Here is a 17,304-nt window from a genome sequence, read left to right as displayed (position 1 = left end):
TGAACCGCAGCGGGCAGCACATGCCAAGAATGAATCCCATTAACCCCGGGTCACCCCCGTACACGCAGCCCCCCCCCCCCCCCCCCTTCATTCTATCCACAGCGCACAGATATAAAGCCTCAAAGCTTATAACGTTACGTCACCTTGTAAATACCTACCTCATATTATGTCTTATCCTCCAGTCACACCCAGAGCTGCATTCACAGTTCTACATTGTGGTTGTCTAGTCACAACTGTTAGGTCACATGGCGCCTGCTTTTGCAAGGGGAAGCAGGCCTGTGAATGCAGCTTTGGGTGTGAGTAGAGTATAACATATTGTTCAGATGTTGTTGCTATGTTCTGGGGCTGATAATTTCGTGCCTCTGTCTCCTCCAGGTTCAGCCGGTGATCCCCTTCCAATGGACAGGGCGGCAGTCACAGGGACGATCCTGCTGAGGGTGAGTAAGTTCGCCACCTGCTTTTGAGACAAGTGTTGAGCAGCAGACGTGCGGCTTGAGACGACTGCTGCCCGCACCACCTGTCACCAGAGCTGCCCCCCCCATGGGGGACTTTGGGAATGATTACTACACACTGCTGAGGACAGGTCATCAGTATCAGAACGGCGGGGGTGGCGGGAGTCGGGCCCCCGCCGATCAGCTGTTTGGACAGGACCGCTGCGCTTACTGTAGCGCTGTTTAGCGCCTTAGAGCACAGCGCCATCCATAGGATTGTGGCCACACTTGGTATTGCAGGTGAGCCCCATGCACTAGAATGGGACTGAGCTGTGCCTAGGTCATGTGACCCACGTATCATGACGTCACTGGCCTAGGAAGGGGCCTAAATGCTCACGGAGCGCCGCGGCCTCTTCGGCCGTCAATATCACGTTCCCAGTTAACCCCTTTAACATTTGCTTGTATCGGAGTTACTCCTTTAGGAGGATTTTCTGTGCTGAAATAATGGATCCGCGTGAAAATGCGCTTTTGACATGGATTTCCATTCCTGCCCATTTCAGTGGGAATTCTGGATGTGGATTCCCGGCAGAAGACAGGACAGGACGCTTACTGTATTTTTCTGCTGTGAGGTTTTTAAAAACTACAAGCGGGAAAAAAAGCGCAGTATGAAATCCGTGGGGAAGACCTGCTGTGTTTGGCGCAGAATCCACTGTGTGTGAACATACCCTTCCAGTGGGGGCCACTTACATTTTAAGGATGGAGGACCTCTTTCCCACCACCATCCTGATGAAGTCTCTGTAGCTGATGGTGTCGCTGGCTCCTCCGGTCACTTCGGAGATCATCTTCTTCATTTCTAGATGGGTTTTGGGGACCCCAAGCTTCTCCATCATCATCTTCAGTCCCATCATGTCTAGAATGAGCGTCAGTAGGTTAGTCAATGCCGCACTGTATCGTCAAGATATTAACGGGGGGTCCTAAACCGGGGTACACACATTGGGGGCCATTTCCTGGCATAGGGTGGCGGGTAGGACCTCTACATGTCCGCCTAGGAGGAGGAATTTCATTTTTGGTGCACAGACGGCAGAAAGTGGGACTAATTTATTAAGTGGCGCACTCCGCGTAATAAATTGGTCGCTGTTTCTTCCAACGGGGCTTATACTAAGACCTGTGTGTGAAATGCCCAGTCTTTAGTGAATGACCCCCACTAAGCAGTCGTTGGGCTGTAGACACAGATGGATGTGTGATGCCGATTGGGTGTCAAAAGGGCGGAGGAACCTGTGCACTGCTGACATTGGAAAGAGCACCAATGGGCATATAGGGGGCGATTTATTTTCAGGGGAGTCTGAAAGGCGGGGCGACAATCGGCCATGGGAGCCATGACACATCACTTACCGATTTCTCCTTGATCGTTTAAGTCAAATTCCATGAATTTTTCTAGAACAAAGAGAGTGGATGATGAGGATGATGAGGATGAATCGTATACAATGAATCAAGGTAAACATGGTTACATTGTGTCCTGTTACATGTCGTGTGATTGGCTCCTCCCCTCTGCATTACAGAATTGTTACAGTGTTACAGAACAATGCCTACAATTTCAGGATTGTCAATCACCGACCTGTAGATGTCGGCAATCACTGCAGGAAATGCTCATTATGCCGCCATACAACAATCGCCATGAGCGTTGAATCAGCGTCGCCACGCCTGCACCAGAGGCTGCATCAGCACAAAGATATGGGCGATGTTTTCTCTCCTGTTCACTACTTATTATCTATAAGAGTTGAACATTTACGAACATTTTTATGATGCCTATGAGACCTTCTCCTACTCCAGCTGAGAGGCAGCTTTCTACAGCAGAGACCTTCTCCTACTGAAGCTGAGAGGCAGCTTTCTACAGCAGAGACCTTCTCCTACTGAAGCTGAGAGGCAGCTTTCTGCAGCAGAGACCTTCTCCTACTCCAGCTGAGAGGCAGCTTTCTGCAGCAGAGACCTTCTCCTACTCCAGCTGAGAGGCAGCTTTCTGCAGCAGAGACCTTCTCCTACTCCAGCTGAGAGGCAGCTTTCTGCAGCAGAGACCTTCTCCTACTGAAGCTGAGAGGAAGCTTTCTGCAGCAGAGACCTTCTCCTACTCCAGCTGAGAGGCAGCTTTCTGCAACAGAGACCTTCTCCTACTCCAGCTGAGAGGCAGCTTTCTGCAGCAGAGACCTTCTCCTACTCCAGCTGAGAGGCAGCTTTCTGCAGCAGAGACCTTCTCCTACTCCAGCTGAGAGGCAGCTTTCTGCAGCAGAGACCTTCTCCTACTCCAGCTGAGAGGCAGCTTTCTGCAGCAGAGACCTTCTCCTACTCCAGCTGAGAGGCAGCTTTCTGCAGCAGAGACCTTCTCCTACTCCAGCTGAGAGGCAGCTTTCTGCAGCAGAGACCTTCTCCTACTCCAGCTGAGAGGCAGCTTTCTGCAGCAGAGACCTTCTCCTACTCCAGCTGAGAGGCAGCTTTCTGCAGCAGAGACCTTCTCCTACTCCAGCTGAGAGGCAGCTTTCTGCAGCAGAGACCTTCTCCTACTCCAGCTGAGAGGCAGCTTTCTGCAGCAGAGACCTTCTCCTACTGAAGCTGAGAGGAAGCTTTCTGCAGCAGAGACCTTCTCCTACTCCAGCTGAGAGGCAGCTTTCTGCAGCAGAGACCTTCTCCTACTCCAGCTGAGAGGAAGCTTTCTGCAGCAGAGACCTTCTCCTACTCCAGCTGAGAGGCAGCTTTCTGCAGCAGAGACCTTCTCCTACTCCAGCTGAGAGGCAGCTTTCTGCAGCAGAGACCTTCTCCTACTCCAGCTGAGAGGCAGCTTTCTGCAGCAGAGACCTTCTCCTACTCCAGCTGAGAGGCAGCTTTCTGCAGCAGAGACCTTCTCCTACTCCAGCTGAGAGGCAGCTTTCTACAGCAGAGACCTTCTCCTACTCCAGCTGAGAGGCAGCTTTCTGCAGCAGAGACCTTCTCCTACTCCAGCTGAGAGGCAGCTTTCTGCAGCAGAGACCTTCTCCTACTCCAGCTGAGAGGCAGCTTTCTGCAACAGAGACCTTCTCCTACTCCAGCTGAGAGGCAGCTTTCTGCAGCAGAGACCTTCTCCTACTCCAGCTGAGAGGCAGCTTTCTGCAGCAGAGACCTTCTCCTACTCCAGCTGAGAGGCAGCTTTCTGCAGCAGAGACCTTCTCCTACTCCAGCTGAGAGGCAGCTTTCTACAGCAGAGACCTTCTCCTACTGAAGCTGAGAGGCAGCTTTCTGCAGCAGAGACCTTCTCCTACTCCAGCTGAGAGGCAGCTTTCTGCAGCAGAGACCTTCTCCTACTCCAGCTGAGAGGAAGCTTTCTACAGCAGAGACCTTCTCCTACTCCAGCTGAGAGGCAGCTTTCTGCAGCAGAGACCTTCTCCTACTGAAGCTGAGAGGCAGCTTTCTACAGCAGAGACCTTCTCCTACTGAAGCTCAGAGGCAGCTTTCTGCAGCAGAGACCTTCTCCTACTGAAGCTGAGAGGCAGCTTTCTGCAGCAGAGACCTTCTCCTACTGAAGCTGAGAGGCAGCTTTCTACAGCAGAGACCTTCTCCTACTGAAGCTCAGAGGCAGCTTTCTGCAGCAGAGACCTTCTCCTACTGAAGCTGAGAGGCAGCTTTCTACAGCAGAGACCTTCTCCCACTTTTCCGCCTGCAGTTGTGACCTATAACTCCTTCACCTGCTTACTGAAGCCCCCCCCCAAGATGAAGCACTCTCTTCTTATTATGTAGCAACTTTTCTGACCCTAGATTCCAGATCCCTGCTCTGTCTCCAATGGCCCCCGGCTGAGAGCTAGGGGCCCCACTGTTTATTTTTGCTTCATTTTTCATTTAGTCCCTCGTCTTCTTTCCTGCGGTCGCTTGCCGCTCTCCGCCATTGCTCTGCTATTACTCCTCTCAGAGGTGATTATACATTATTAAGTCCGCTAATAAAAATGTCCTCAAATATGAAAAACAGGATTAAAACTCAGAGGAGCTGATGCTGCGAGTGACTAAAATCTGCATAACTGGCGGTGTAATAATAATCCCGCCACAGCCTGCCGACCCATCACACTGCAGGCTGTATCACACCTGATAGGATTAGATACACAGCTCAGCAGACTGTATCACACAGGATAGGATTAGATACACAGCTCAGCAGACAGTATCACACCTGATAGGATTAGATACACAGCTCAGCAGACAGTATCACATATGGTAGGATTAGATACACAGCTTAGCAGGCTGTATCACACAGGATAGGATTAGATACACAGCTCAGCAGACAGTATCACACAGGATAGGATTAGATACACAGCTCAGCAGACAGTATCACACAGGATAGGATTAGATACACAGCTCAGCAGACAGTATCACACCTGATAGGATTAGATACACAGCTCAGCAGACTGTATCACACCTGATAGGATTAGATACACAGCTCAGCAGACAGTATCACACCTGATAGGATTAGATACACAGCTCAGCAGACAGTATCACACAGGATAGGATTAGATACACAGCTCAGCAGACAGTATCACATATGGTAGGATTAGATACACAGCTTAGCAGGCTGTATCACACAGGATAGGATTAGATACACAGCTCAGCAGACAGTATCACACAGGATAGGATTAGATACACAGCTCAGCAGACAGTATCACACAGGAGAGGATTAGATACACAGCTCAGCAGACTGTATCACACCTGATAGGATTAGATACACAGCTCAGCAGACAGTATCACACCTGATAGGATTAGATACACAGCTCAGCAGACAGTATCACACAGGATAGGATTAGATACACAGCTCAGCAGACTGTATCACACAGAATAGGATTAGATACACAGCTCAGCAGACAGTATCACATATGGTAGGATTAGATACACAGCTTAGCAGGCTGTATCACACAGGATAGGATTAGATACACAGCTCAGCAGACAGTATCACACAGGATAGGATTAGATACACAGCTCAGCAGACAGTATCACACAGGATAGGATTAGATACACAGCTCAGCAGACAGTATCACACAGGATAGGATTAGATACACAGCTCAGCAGACAGTATCACACAGGAGAGGATTAGATACACAGTTCAGCAGACAGTATCACACCTGATAGGATTAGATACACAGCTCAGCAGACAGTATCACACCTGATAGGATTAGATACACAGCTCAGAAGACAGTATCACACAGGATAGGATTAGATACACAGCTCAGCAGACTGTATCACACCTGATAGGATTAGATACACAGCTCAGCAGACAGTATCACACCTGATAGGATTAGATACACAGCTCAGCAGACAGTATCACACAGGATAGGATTAGATACACAGCTCAGCAGACAGTATCAAACCTGATAGGATTAGATACACAGCTCAGCAGACAGTATCACACAGGATAGGATTAGATACACAGCTCAGCAGACAGTATCACACAGGATAGGATTAGATACACAGCTCAGCAGACAGTATCACACAGGATAGGATTAGATACACAGCTCAGCAGACAGTATCACACAGGATAGGATTAGATACACAGCTCAGCAGACAGTATCACACAGGATAGGATTAGATACACAGCTCAGCAGACAGTATCACACCTGATAGGATTAGATACACAGCTCAGCAGACTGTATCACATAGGATTAGATACACAGCTCAGCAGACAGTATCACACAGGATAGGATTAGATACACAGCTCAGCAGACAGTATCACACAGGATAGGATTAGATACACAGCTCAGCAGACAGTATCACACAGGATAGGATTAGATACACAGCTGAGCAGACTGTATCACACAGGATAGGATTAGATACACTGCTCAGCAGACAGTATCACACAGGATAGGATTAGATACAGCAGACAGTATCACACAGGACAGGATTGGATACACCGCTCAGCAGACAGTATCACACAGGATAGGATTAGATACACAGCTCAGCAGACAGTATCACACAGGATAGGATTAGATACACAGCTCAGCAGACAGTATCACACAGGATAGGATTAGATACACAGCTCAGCAGACAGTATCACACAGGATAGGATTAGATACACAGCTCAGCAGACAGTATCACACAGGATAGGATTAGATACACAGCTCAGCAGACAGTATCACACAGGAGAGGATTAGATACACAGTTCAGCAGACAGTATCACACCTGATAGGATTAGATACACAGCTCAGCAGACAGTATCACACCTGATAGGATTAGATACACAGCTCAGAAGACAGTATCACACAGGATAGGATTAGATACACAGCTCAGCAGACTGTATCACACCTGATAGGATTAGATACACAGCTCAGCAGACAGTATCACACCTGATAGGATTAGATACACAGCTCAGCAGACAGTATCACACAGGATAGGATTAGATACACAGCTCAGCAGACAGTATCAAACCTGATAGGATTAGATACACAGCTCAGCAGACAGTATCACACAGGACAGGATTAGATACACAGCTCAGCAGACAGTATCACACAGGATAGGATTAGATACACAGCTCAGCAGACAGTATCACACAGGATAGGATTAGATACACAGCTCAGCAGACAGTATCACACAGGATAGGATTAGATACACAGCTCAGCAGACAATATCACACAGGGTGGGATTAGATACACAGCTCAGCAGACTGTATCACACAGGATAGGATTAGATACACAGCTCAGTAGACAGTATCACACAGGATAGGATTAGATACACAGCTCAGCAGACAGTATCACACAGGATAGGATTAGATACACAGCTCAGCAGACAGTATCACACCTGATAGGATTAGATACACAGCTCAGCAGACTGTATCACATAGGATTAGATACACAGCTCAGCAGACAGTATCACACAGGATAGGATTAGATACACAGCTCAGCAGACAGTATCACACAGGATAGGATTAGATACACAGCTCAGCAGACAGTATCACACAGGATAGGATTAGATACACAGCTGAGCAGACTGTATCACACAGGATAGGATTAGATACACTGCTCAGCAGACAGTATCACACAGGATAGGATTAGATACAGCAGACAGTATCACACAGGACAGGATTGGATACACAGCTCAGCAGACAGTATCACACAGGATAGGATTAGATACACCGCTCAGCAGACAGTATCACACAGGATAGGATTAGATACACAGCTCAGCAGACAGTATCACACAGGATAGGATTAGATACAGCAGACAGTATCACACAGGACAGGATTGGATACACAGCTCAGCAGACAGTATCACACAGGATAGGATTAGATACACCGCTCAGCAGACAGTATCACACAGGATAGGATTAGATACACAGCTCAGCAGACAGTATCACACAGGATAGGATTAGATACAGCAGACAGTATCACACAGGATAGGATTAGATACACCGCTCAGCAGACAGTATCACACAGGATAGGATTAGATACACAGCTCAGCAGACAGTATAACACAGGATAGGATTAGATACACAGCTCTGCAGGCAGTATCACACAGGATAGGATTAGATACACAGCTCAGCAGGCAGTATCACACAGGATAGGATTAGATACACAGCTCAGCAGAGAGTATCACACAGGATAGGGTTAGATACACAGCTCAGCAGGCAGTATCACACAGGACAGGATTAGATACACCCGCTCAGCAGGCAGTATTACACAGGATAGGATTAGATACACAGCTCAGCAGGCAGTATCACACAGGACAGGATTAGATACACAGCTCGGCAGGCAGTATCACACAGGACAGGATTAGATACACCGCTCAGCAGGCAGTATCACACAGGATAGGATTAGATACACAGCTCAGCAGACAGTATCACACAGGATAGGATTAGATACAGCAGACAGTATCACACGGGATAGAATTAGATACACCGCTCAGCAGACAGTATCACACAGGATAGGATTAGATACACCGCTCAGCAGACAGTATCACACAGGATAGGATTAGATACACAGCTCAGCAGACAGTATAACACAGGATAGGATTAGATACACAGCTCTGCAGGCAGTATCACACAGGATAGGATTAGATACACAGCTCAGCAGACAGTATCACACAGGATAGGATTAGATACACGGCTCAGCAGGCAGTATCACACAGGATAGGATTAGATACACGGCTCAGCAGGCAGTATCACACAGGATAGGATTAGATACACAGCTCAGCAGGCAGTATCACACAGGACAGGATTAGATACACAGCTCAGCAGACAGTATAACACAGGATAGGATTAGATACACAGCTCTGCAGGCAGTATCACACAGGATAGGATTAGATACACAGCTCAGCAGACAGTATCACACAGGATAGGATTAGATACACAGCTCAGCAGGCAGTATCACACAGGATAGGATTAGATACACAGCTCAGCAGACAGTATAACACAGGATAGGATTAGATACACAGCTCTGCAGGCAGTATCACACAGGATAGGATTAGATACACAGCTCAGCAGACAGTATCACACAGGATAGGATTAGATACACAGCTCAGCAGACAGTATCACACAGGATAGGATTAGATACACAGCTCAGCAGGCAGTATCACACAGGACAGGATTAGATACACAGCTCAGCAGATAGTATCACACAGGATAGGATTAGATACACAGCTCAGCAGACAGTATCACACAGGATAGGATTAGATACACGGCTCAGCAGACAGTATCACACAGGATAGGATTAGATACACAGCTCAGCAGGCAGTATCACACAGGACAGGATTGGATACAATGTCTACCTCTGCTTTGTTAATCTCTGCGCCTCTTGTGCTATATCTTTATTACTAACTACTCCCCTCAGCATTTCCCACATTTGGTAACACTGCCGCGCACTTCCTTGGCTCTGCTTTGTGGCGCTATCATAGAGAACAGCGACAACCTTCCATAGTGACTGTAGTTGTCAGTTGTCAGGTCAGGGGCGCTTCCATTATGAGGCAATATGTTCTATTACATTAGAATGGAAAATCCGTGAGACAGACGACAACCTGTCTACCAGAAACTGGCCACGTTTCCAGGAAAGCAGAAGAGGCCGCGCTGAGCAGTTCCTTGAAGAGACGTCTTAGGGCTCTTTCACATGAGCGGATGCCGTTACCCTTTAATGCTCCGTGTCTCTGCTGTCCGGAGCGCGGCTTGGCACGCTTTCACGCAGCGGATTACCCGCACGGCATCCGCTTGTGTGAAAGAGCCCTTACGCTGTCCTCAGTCATGTCACCCGATGGTTGTGAATGTGGTCCTGCGCGGTTCACACAGGCCTCAGGTGACGTGGCGGTCTTGCGACGGGTGACTATGAGTTGCTTCGGATTCTGCTCCTAAACCCTTGTCGTATCCACTAATATTCTGCCTGCAGTGTAAATCAATGAGGGGTTTTATACCCTGTTCACACACCGCAGAAGATAAATGAGCGCATTCATTCTTCTCGTGAATTCCATTCGGAAAACCCGCGGATTATCCTCATGGAGCGTCAGCTCTGGATGGCCACGTGTGAACACAGTCCTACAATGGGGCACATTTACTAAAGGACTCGCAACTATTTTTGGCAACTTTTTTAACCGACCGTGTGACAATATTTAGTCTCACGGATGCTTTCACGCCGTGTCCGCCAGTTGGGTGTGGCGGGGGCTGGCGTAGTTTTACACCAGGCGTAAGGACTGCCACAGATGCGCCTAATGTCTGACGAATCTAACGGCAGCGCAGAGGGGAAACTAAGATTGGCGTAAAAAGCCGCTCTTAGTAAATGTGTCCAGTCTAGACAATGTGTCCCGGCTCCACACTGACACACTGTAACAAACAAGACAGGTAGACTGGAGTGGGCAGAGCAGTGAGCGCTCCGAGCCATCCTCCAGGACGCTACTCCTTCCTCTCTCGTCAGCTTTGGTGCAGTGGATTCTGATGAACGCTGACATCTGCCATTTGTACCGGCGGTTCCCCTGCAGATCCAGCGCCAGCCGGGGGATGAGCGAGTGACTCCGCCTGACGCTCCCGGCTACACCGCCATCGAGCGGCGGTGTGTAGACTAATAGCCCATCAATCACCGCACTACTGCATGAGGGGCCGAGATTATCTATCTGTATATCTATTATCCAGGGGCGTAGCTATAGGGGAAGCGGCTGCTTCGGGGCCCTGACCCAGAAGGGGCCCCTCCAGGAGGAGGAGGACTAAAAGATTTGGTCAGGGCCCCCTCAACATTATTACACTATGCCATTATATACAGTGACAGTATAGACGGTGTAGAAAACGGATGGAACAGCTGCCGGCCCCGGTCTGAGAGAGCGATCTTTACTGGCCACAGGAATGGGGGCGGCTTGAAAGGAAGGGGTGGTGAAAAAATTACTGGGGGAGGAGGGCCCCATTCAAAAATTTACTGTGGGGCCCAGTCATTTCTAGCTACGCCGCTGCTATTATCCATCTATCTAATTATCTATCTCATATTTATCTAATATCTAATATCTATCTATCTCATATCCATCCATCCATCCAGGGCTCTTCCAGTTCTCCGCATGTGTTGCCCCCACAGTCAGCCCCTTGTGCGTTCCTCTAGGTGTCCGTTCACACGTAGACGTCAGCACCGGCTCCAGCTCTTAGTTTCTATTCATTTTGGTGAAGGCTACAAAGCAGCCATAATATTATATCAAGAAATGATATTTTAATAAGGCGCCCGGAGGCTCAGCGAGAATGGCTGCGGTAATAATGGAGATCTGCTGGGCGGAATCTTCCTTTTTTAAGGCCTTCCTGTTTCTCGAATCGGAGGCCGGCACAAATCACCCCCCCCCCCCCCCCCCCCAATTCACGTGCTTTATGTTTCCTTAACCGTCCTGAATCGTGATGGGGAGGGGGCTTCCTCTTTTTTTGCTGGATTTGTGTTTTCGGGGGGTGATTACTTTTGCATCAAGCTCATATTTTATTGCCTCTGAGCTTTCAGAAAATCCAAGTTAGAAAGTTTGAGTTTAGCGCGACATTACTCACCTCCTTCACCCGATCCTCCTTTCCCATCAATGATCTAAATCTCAGAAACAGGGTCACTAAAAACCACAAAATGCATTGGGTGGAGCGCCCCTTTAATTTTAATACCATCTACTAGCGGGAGGCGGAGCTGTGACAATAGGGCATGGTGAGGTCAGGTATGTGACCATGTTGTCAGTAACACTGATACATTGTAACAAACTATCAGGACAGAGAGATCAGTGCTGCTGATGTGTTCAGCTCACAGAGCATTGTCTAGACTGGACACATTGTAACAAACCTTCAGCTGTAGAGTACTAGGTCTGTATGGGTTTTCTGCTTGTAGATGTAAGAAAGGATGTTCCTGTTCACTGACAGCAAACAGAGATCTTGAAAACAGTGATAGCATATTCTGCCCCAGATGGATGAGGGTTTCCTATGGTGGAACCCTAGCTGACATACTCCACCCTCTGACAGCTTATGACTGCATGAGGCAGCTGATTGGCTGAGCATCTCACATCCGGTGATGTCACTACATGATGATATCACTAATGATGATGTCATCGCAGTCCAGTCCTGCCTGTGACTAACATTTACCATGTGCTGTCTCAAGCAGTTGGCAGCTTTATAACAGTGATATGTAGGAAACTATGTGAACCCCCAAAGAAACAGCGTCATGTGACGGAGAACAGAGGGACAAGCGGCAGATGTGTAACAAGACTCCCATTGTGCTGCTTGATCTCGTCCCTGCTCCATGTTTGGCTTCTCTCGCCCCTTCCCCAGTGGACACTGAAGATTCCCGGCCCTGACCTTCCCCGTCCCCTCAGCACTGCAGCCCCCGAAGACGGAACAGCTGAGCGTTCCAGTGCAGGGCGTTGGAGTCCACACAATAGGGACCTTGTGGAGAGGAGGACGAAGAGTCAAGGCTTCCAGTGTGCGACAGCGAATAACCCCCCACCTACAGTCATAACATTACCAGAGCCGGCCGAGGAGCGGAGAGAGAAAAACGTACACCCGCTGTACAGATATAGTTATATACAGGAGATGCCCAGGTTATATCAGCTGTACATATATAATTATATACAGGAGATGCCCAGGTTATACCAGCTGTACATATATAACTATATACAGGAGATGCCCAGGTTCTACCAGCTGTACATATATAATTATATACAGGAGATGCCCAGGTTATACCCGCTGTACAGATATCATTATATACAGGAGATGCCCAGGTTATACCAGCTGTACATATATCATTATATACAGGAGATGCCCAGGTTATACCAGCTGTACATATATAATTATATACAGGAGATGCCCAGGTTATACCAGCTGTACATATATCATTATATACAGGAGATGCCCAGGTTATACCCGCTGTACAGATATAACTATATACAGGAGATGCCCAGGTTATACCAGCTGTACATATATCATTATATACAGGAGATGCCCAGGTTATACCAGCTGTACATATATAATTATATACAGGAGATACCCAGGTTATACCAGCTGTACATATATCATTATATACAGGAGATGCCCAGGTTATACCAGCTGTACATATATAATTATATACAGGAGATGCCCAGGTTATACCAGCTGTACATATATAATTATATACAGGAGATGCCCAGGTTATACCAGCTGTACATATATAATTATATACAGGAGATGCCCAGGTTATACCCGCTGTACAGCTATAACTATATACAGGAGATGCCCAGGTTATACCAGCTGTACATATATCATTATATACAGGAGATGCGCAGGTTATACCAGCTGTACATATATAACTATATACAGGAGATACCCAGGTTATACCAGCTGTACAGATATAATTATATACAAGAGATGCCCAGGTTAGACCAGCTGTACATATATCATTATATACAGGAGATGCCCGGGTTATACCAGCTGTACATGTATAATTATATACAGGAGATGCCCAGGTTATACCAGCTGTACATATATAATTATATACAGGAGATGCCCAGGTTATACCAGCTGTACATATATAATTATATACAGGAGATGCCCAGGTTATACCAGCTGTACTTATATAATTATATACAGGAGATGCCCGGGTTATACCAGCTGTACATATATAATTATATACAGGAGATGCCCAGGTTATACCAGCTGTACATATATAATTATATACAGGAGATGCCCAGGTTATACCAGCTGTACTTATATAATTATATACAGGAGATGCCCGGGTTATACCAGCTGTACATATATAATTATATACAGGAGATGCCCGGGTTATACCAGCTGTACATATTTAATTATATACAGGACATACCCAGGTTATACCAGCTGTACATATATAATTATATACAGGAGATGCCCAGGTTATACCAGCTGTACATATATAATTATATACAGGAGATGCCCGGGTTATACCAGCTGTACATATATAATTATATACAGGACATACCCAGGTTATACCAGCTGTACATATATAATTATATACAGGAGATACCCAGGTTATACCAGCTGTACATATATAATTATATACAGGAGATGCCCGGGTTATACCAGCTGTACATATATAATTATATACAGGAGATGCCCAGGTTATACTAGCTGTACATATATAGTTATATACAGGAGATGCCCAGGTTATACCAGCTGTACATATATAATTATATACAGGACATACCCAGGTTATACCAGCTGTACATATATAATTATATACAGGAGATGCCCAGGTTATACCAGCTGTACATATATAATTATATACAGGAGATGCCCGGGTTATACCAGCTGTACATATATAATTATATACAGGACATACCCAGGTTATACCAGCTGTACATATATAATTATATACAGGAGATACCCAGGTTATACCAGCTGTACATATATGATTATATACAGGAGATGCCCGGGTTATACCAGCTGTACATATATAATTATATACAGGAGATGCCCAGGTTATACCAGCTGTACATATATAATTATATACAGGAGATACCCAGGTTATACCAGCTGTACATATATGATTATATACAGGAGATGCCCGGGTTATACCAGCTGTACATATATAATTATATACAGGAGATGCCCAGGTTATACCAGCTGTACATATATAATTATATACAGGAGATACCCAGGTTATACCAGCTGTACATATATAATTATATACAGGAGATGCCCGGGTTATACCAGCTGTACATATATAGTTATATACAGGAGATGCCCAGGTTATACCAGCTGTACATATATAATTATATACAGGACATGTATTAAGGCCGATTAATTGGCCTGTATTTGTGGGAGGGGCGCCCTGCCCTATATCTAGGACGCACCTTTCTCCAGAGGGGACGGACGGCAGCAGTGTTCCTGTTACAGCCGGCGGCGTCAGCATCTCCTAGGCGACAGAGCGTCACTTCCGGTCGGCGCTTCCTCCGGCGTCCTGTTCCTCCTCGTGCGGCTGCCTCAGCGCAGTGTCGGCTCCTTAGTCCGGTCGGTGGGGTCGGTCCCTCTAAGGTATGAGAGGGACATCCCCACACCGGAACGGCAGTCTGGCAGCACGCCCCGCTCCCACGTGACTTGCACGCAGGTAGCAGGAGTCAGCGGGACTCCGTTCGTATATTTGCTGGGGCTACTCGCATTAGGCTCTATCTTTCTGCATTGGGGGAGGCTTGTAAGGGAGTAAGGACTGGGGGAGGGGGGGGGGAATGTCAATGAGAAGGCTAGTCTTTGAGGGCGGAGTTTCAATCTGCCTGATTAATCACAGCCTAGCTGTTTTTAACTTTTCTGTCAAGACGAATTTGGTATATTCACCATGACTGTTATATGGGGGGCAAAGTCTGGCACGGGCCGCTGTGCTGTCAGTTAGGTAGGGGGTTAATGCCATGCAGTGTGATGGTGATGAGTTGTTGGGGGTAGTACCCCCAGTAACAGGCGCCCCTAGACGTAGGCCAGCAGGGGCACGCCAGACCCTTCACATTGTATGGCATTTTATTCCATTGTTCTGTTTCAGATGGGCAGGTTTCTCACTTGCCTGTCTTCATACACTTGTCGCAATTTGCTTGCTACGTAGATAGCTGTGTTTTATTTTGGCATATGCACGTCAGCCGTTCAGCCAACTCCGTGAGAACCCCGGCAATCTGACAATCGTGTCTCGTCACCCAGCTTCGGGCCACCTGAACGCAGGCGCAAGCGTTGTTAAAAAAAAACAAACCGTATTCTGCTTAATTCGTGCGAACAGGTCTATTTCCACGGTTGGTTCCTTGTGTTCTTCTCGTATCAGCATCATGTCCGGTTTCCGGTAAGGTCCTCCTTCTTTGTCTCTAATTTATTTTCCACTGTCACACGTCTCCTCTTTCTCCGTACCTGTCAGGTGGTCACCAGGGTCAGTTACCTTTGCATGATGGTTTCTGCAGTGGCGGTGGTGGTGTCTAGGCACGGGTGGTAGTCAAATTGTTGCTAAACAGTAGTAGTGACGGTCCGTTTTTTGCTTGCTTTACAGTCACAGAGAGCATGTCAGCTAGGTTGCCGGAAGACAAGTTGGTTAGGGTCCGCGCAGCCATTCACAGTTTCGTCACTGGTAGGGTCACCACCAAGGTGGAACTGCAGTCGTTGTTAGGCATGTAAAGTGTGCGATGCGCGTCATTCCTCAGGGTAGGTTTTCGTAGCCAGATTGTTACCACTCCCACTGTCATAGCTATCATCCAGCCATGTCTCAGTTATTCCCACTGTCATAGCTATCATCCAGCCATGTCTCAGTTATTCCCACTGTCATAGCTATCATCCAGCCGTGTCTCAGTTATTCCCACTGTCATAGCTATTATCCAGCCGTGTCTCAGTTATTCCCACTGTCATAGCTATCATCCAGCCGTGTCTCAGTTATTCCCACTGTCATAGCTATCATCCAGCCGTGTCTCAGTTATTCCCACTGTCATAGCCATCATCCAGCCAGGTCTCAGTTATTCCCACTGTCATAGCTATCATCCAGCCGTGTCTCAGTTATTCCCACTGTCATAGCTATCATCCAGCCGTGTCTCAGTTATTCCCACTGTCATAGCTATTATCCAGCCGTGTCTCAGTTATTCCCACTGTCATAGCTATCATCCAGCCGTGTCTCAGTTATTCCCACTGTCATAGCTATCATCCAGCCGTGTCTCAGTTATTCCCACTGTCATAGCCATCATCCAGCCAGGTCTCAGTTATTCCCACTGTCATAGCTATCATCCAGCCATGTCTGTTATTCCCACTGCCATAGCTATCATCCAGCCGTGTCTCAGTTATTCCCACTGTCATAGCTATCATCCAGCCGTGTCTCAGTTATTCCCACTGTCATAGCTATCATCCAGCCATGTCTCAGTTATTCCCACTGTCATAGCTATCATCCAGCCATGTCTCAGTTATTCCCACTGTCATAGCTGTCATCCAGCCATGTCTCAGTTATTCCCACTGCCATAGCTATCATCCAGCCGTGTCTCAGTTATTACCACTATGTCATAGCTATCATCCAGCCATGTCTCAGATATTCCCACTGTCATAGCTATCATCCAGCCGTGTCTCAGTTATTCCCACTATGTCATAGCTATCATCCAGCCGTGTCTCAGTTATTCCCACTGTCATAGCTATCCTCCCGCCATGTCTCAGTTATTCCCACTATGTCATAGCCATCATCCAGCCATGTCTCAGTTATTCCCCCTGTCATAGCTATCATCCAGCCGTGTCTCAGTTATTCCCACTGTCATAGCTATCATCCAGCCATGTCTCAGTTATTCCCACTGCCATAGCTATCATCCAGCCGTGTCTCAGTTATTCCCACTGTCATAGCTATCATCCAGCCATGTCTCAGTTATTCCCACTGTCATAGCTATCATCCAGCCATGTCTCAGTTATTCCCACTGTCATAGCTATCATCCAGCCGTGTCTCAGTTATTCCCACTG

General features: G+C 47.3%; 1 protein-coding gene across 1 annotated transcript in view; it reads right to left on the bottom strand.

Annotated features, from left to right (window-relative positions):
• Positions 1–17,304, bottom strand: part of AIF1L (allograft inflammatory factor 1 like) — a 44,405-nt gene that overhangs the window by 15,292 nt on the left and 11,809 nt on the right. Inside the window, exons 4-5 of the mRNA XM_040405813.1 lie at positions 1,824–1,865; positions 1,179–1,341 (exon numbers count right to left, since the gene is read on the bottom strand). Coding sequence (XP_040261747.1) covers positions 1,179–1,341; positions 1,824–1,865 — 205 coding nt within the window. The remainder of the gene's footprint in view (positions 1–1,178; positions 1,342–1,823; positions 1,866–17,304) is intronic.

This window comes from Bufo bufo, chromosome 8, assembly GCF_905171765.1.
Source record: "Bufo bufo chromosome 8, aBufBuf1.1, whole genome shotgun sequence".
Lineage (NCBI taxonomy): Eukaryota > Metazoa > Chordata > Amphibia > Anura > Bufonidae > Bufo > Bufo bufo.
This window is presented reverse-complemented; position numbering and strand designations above follow the sequence as displayed.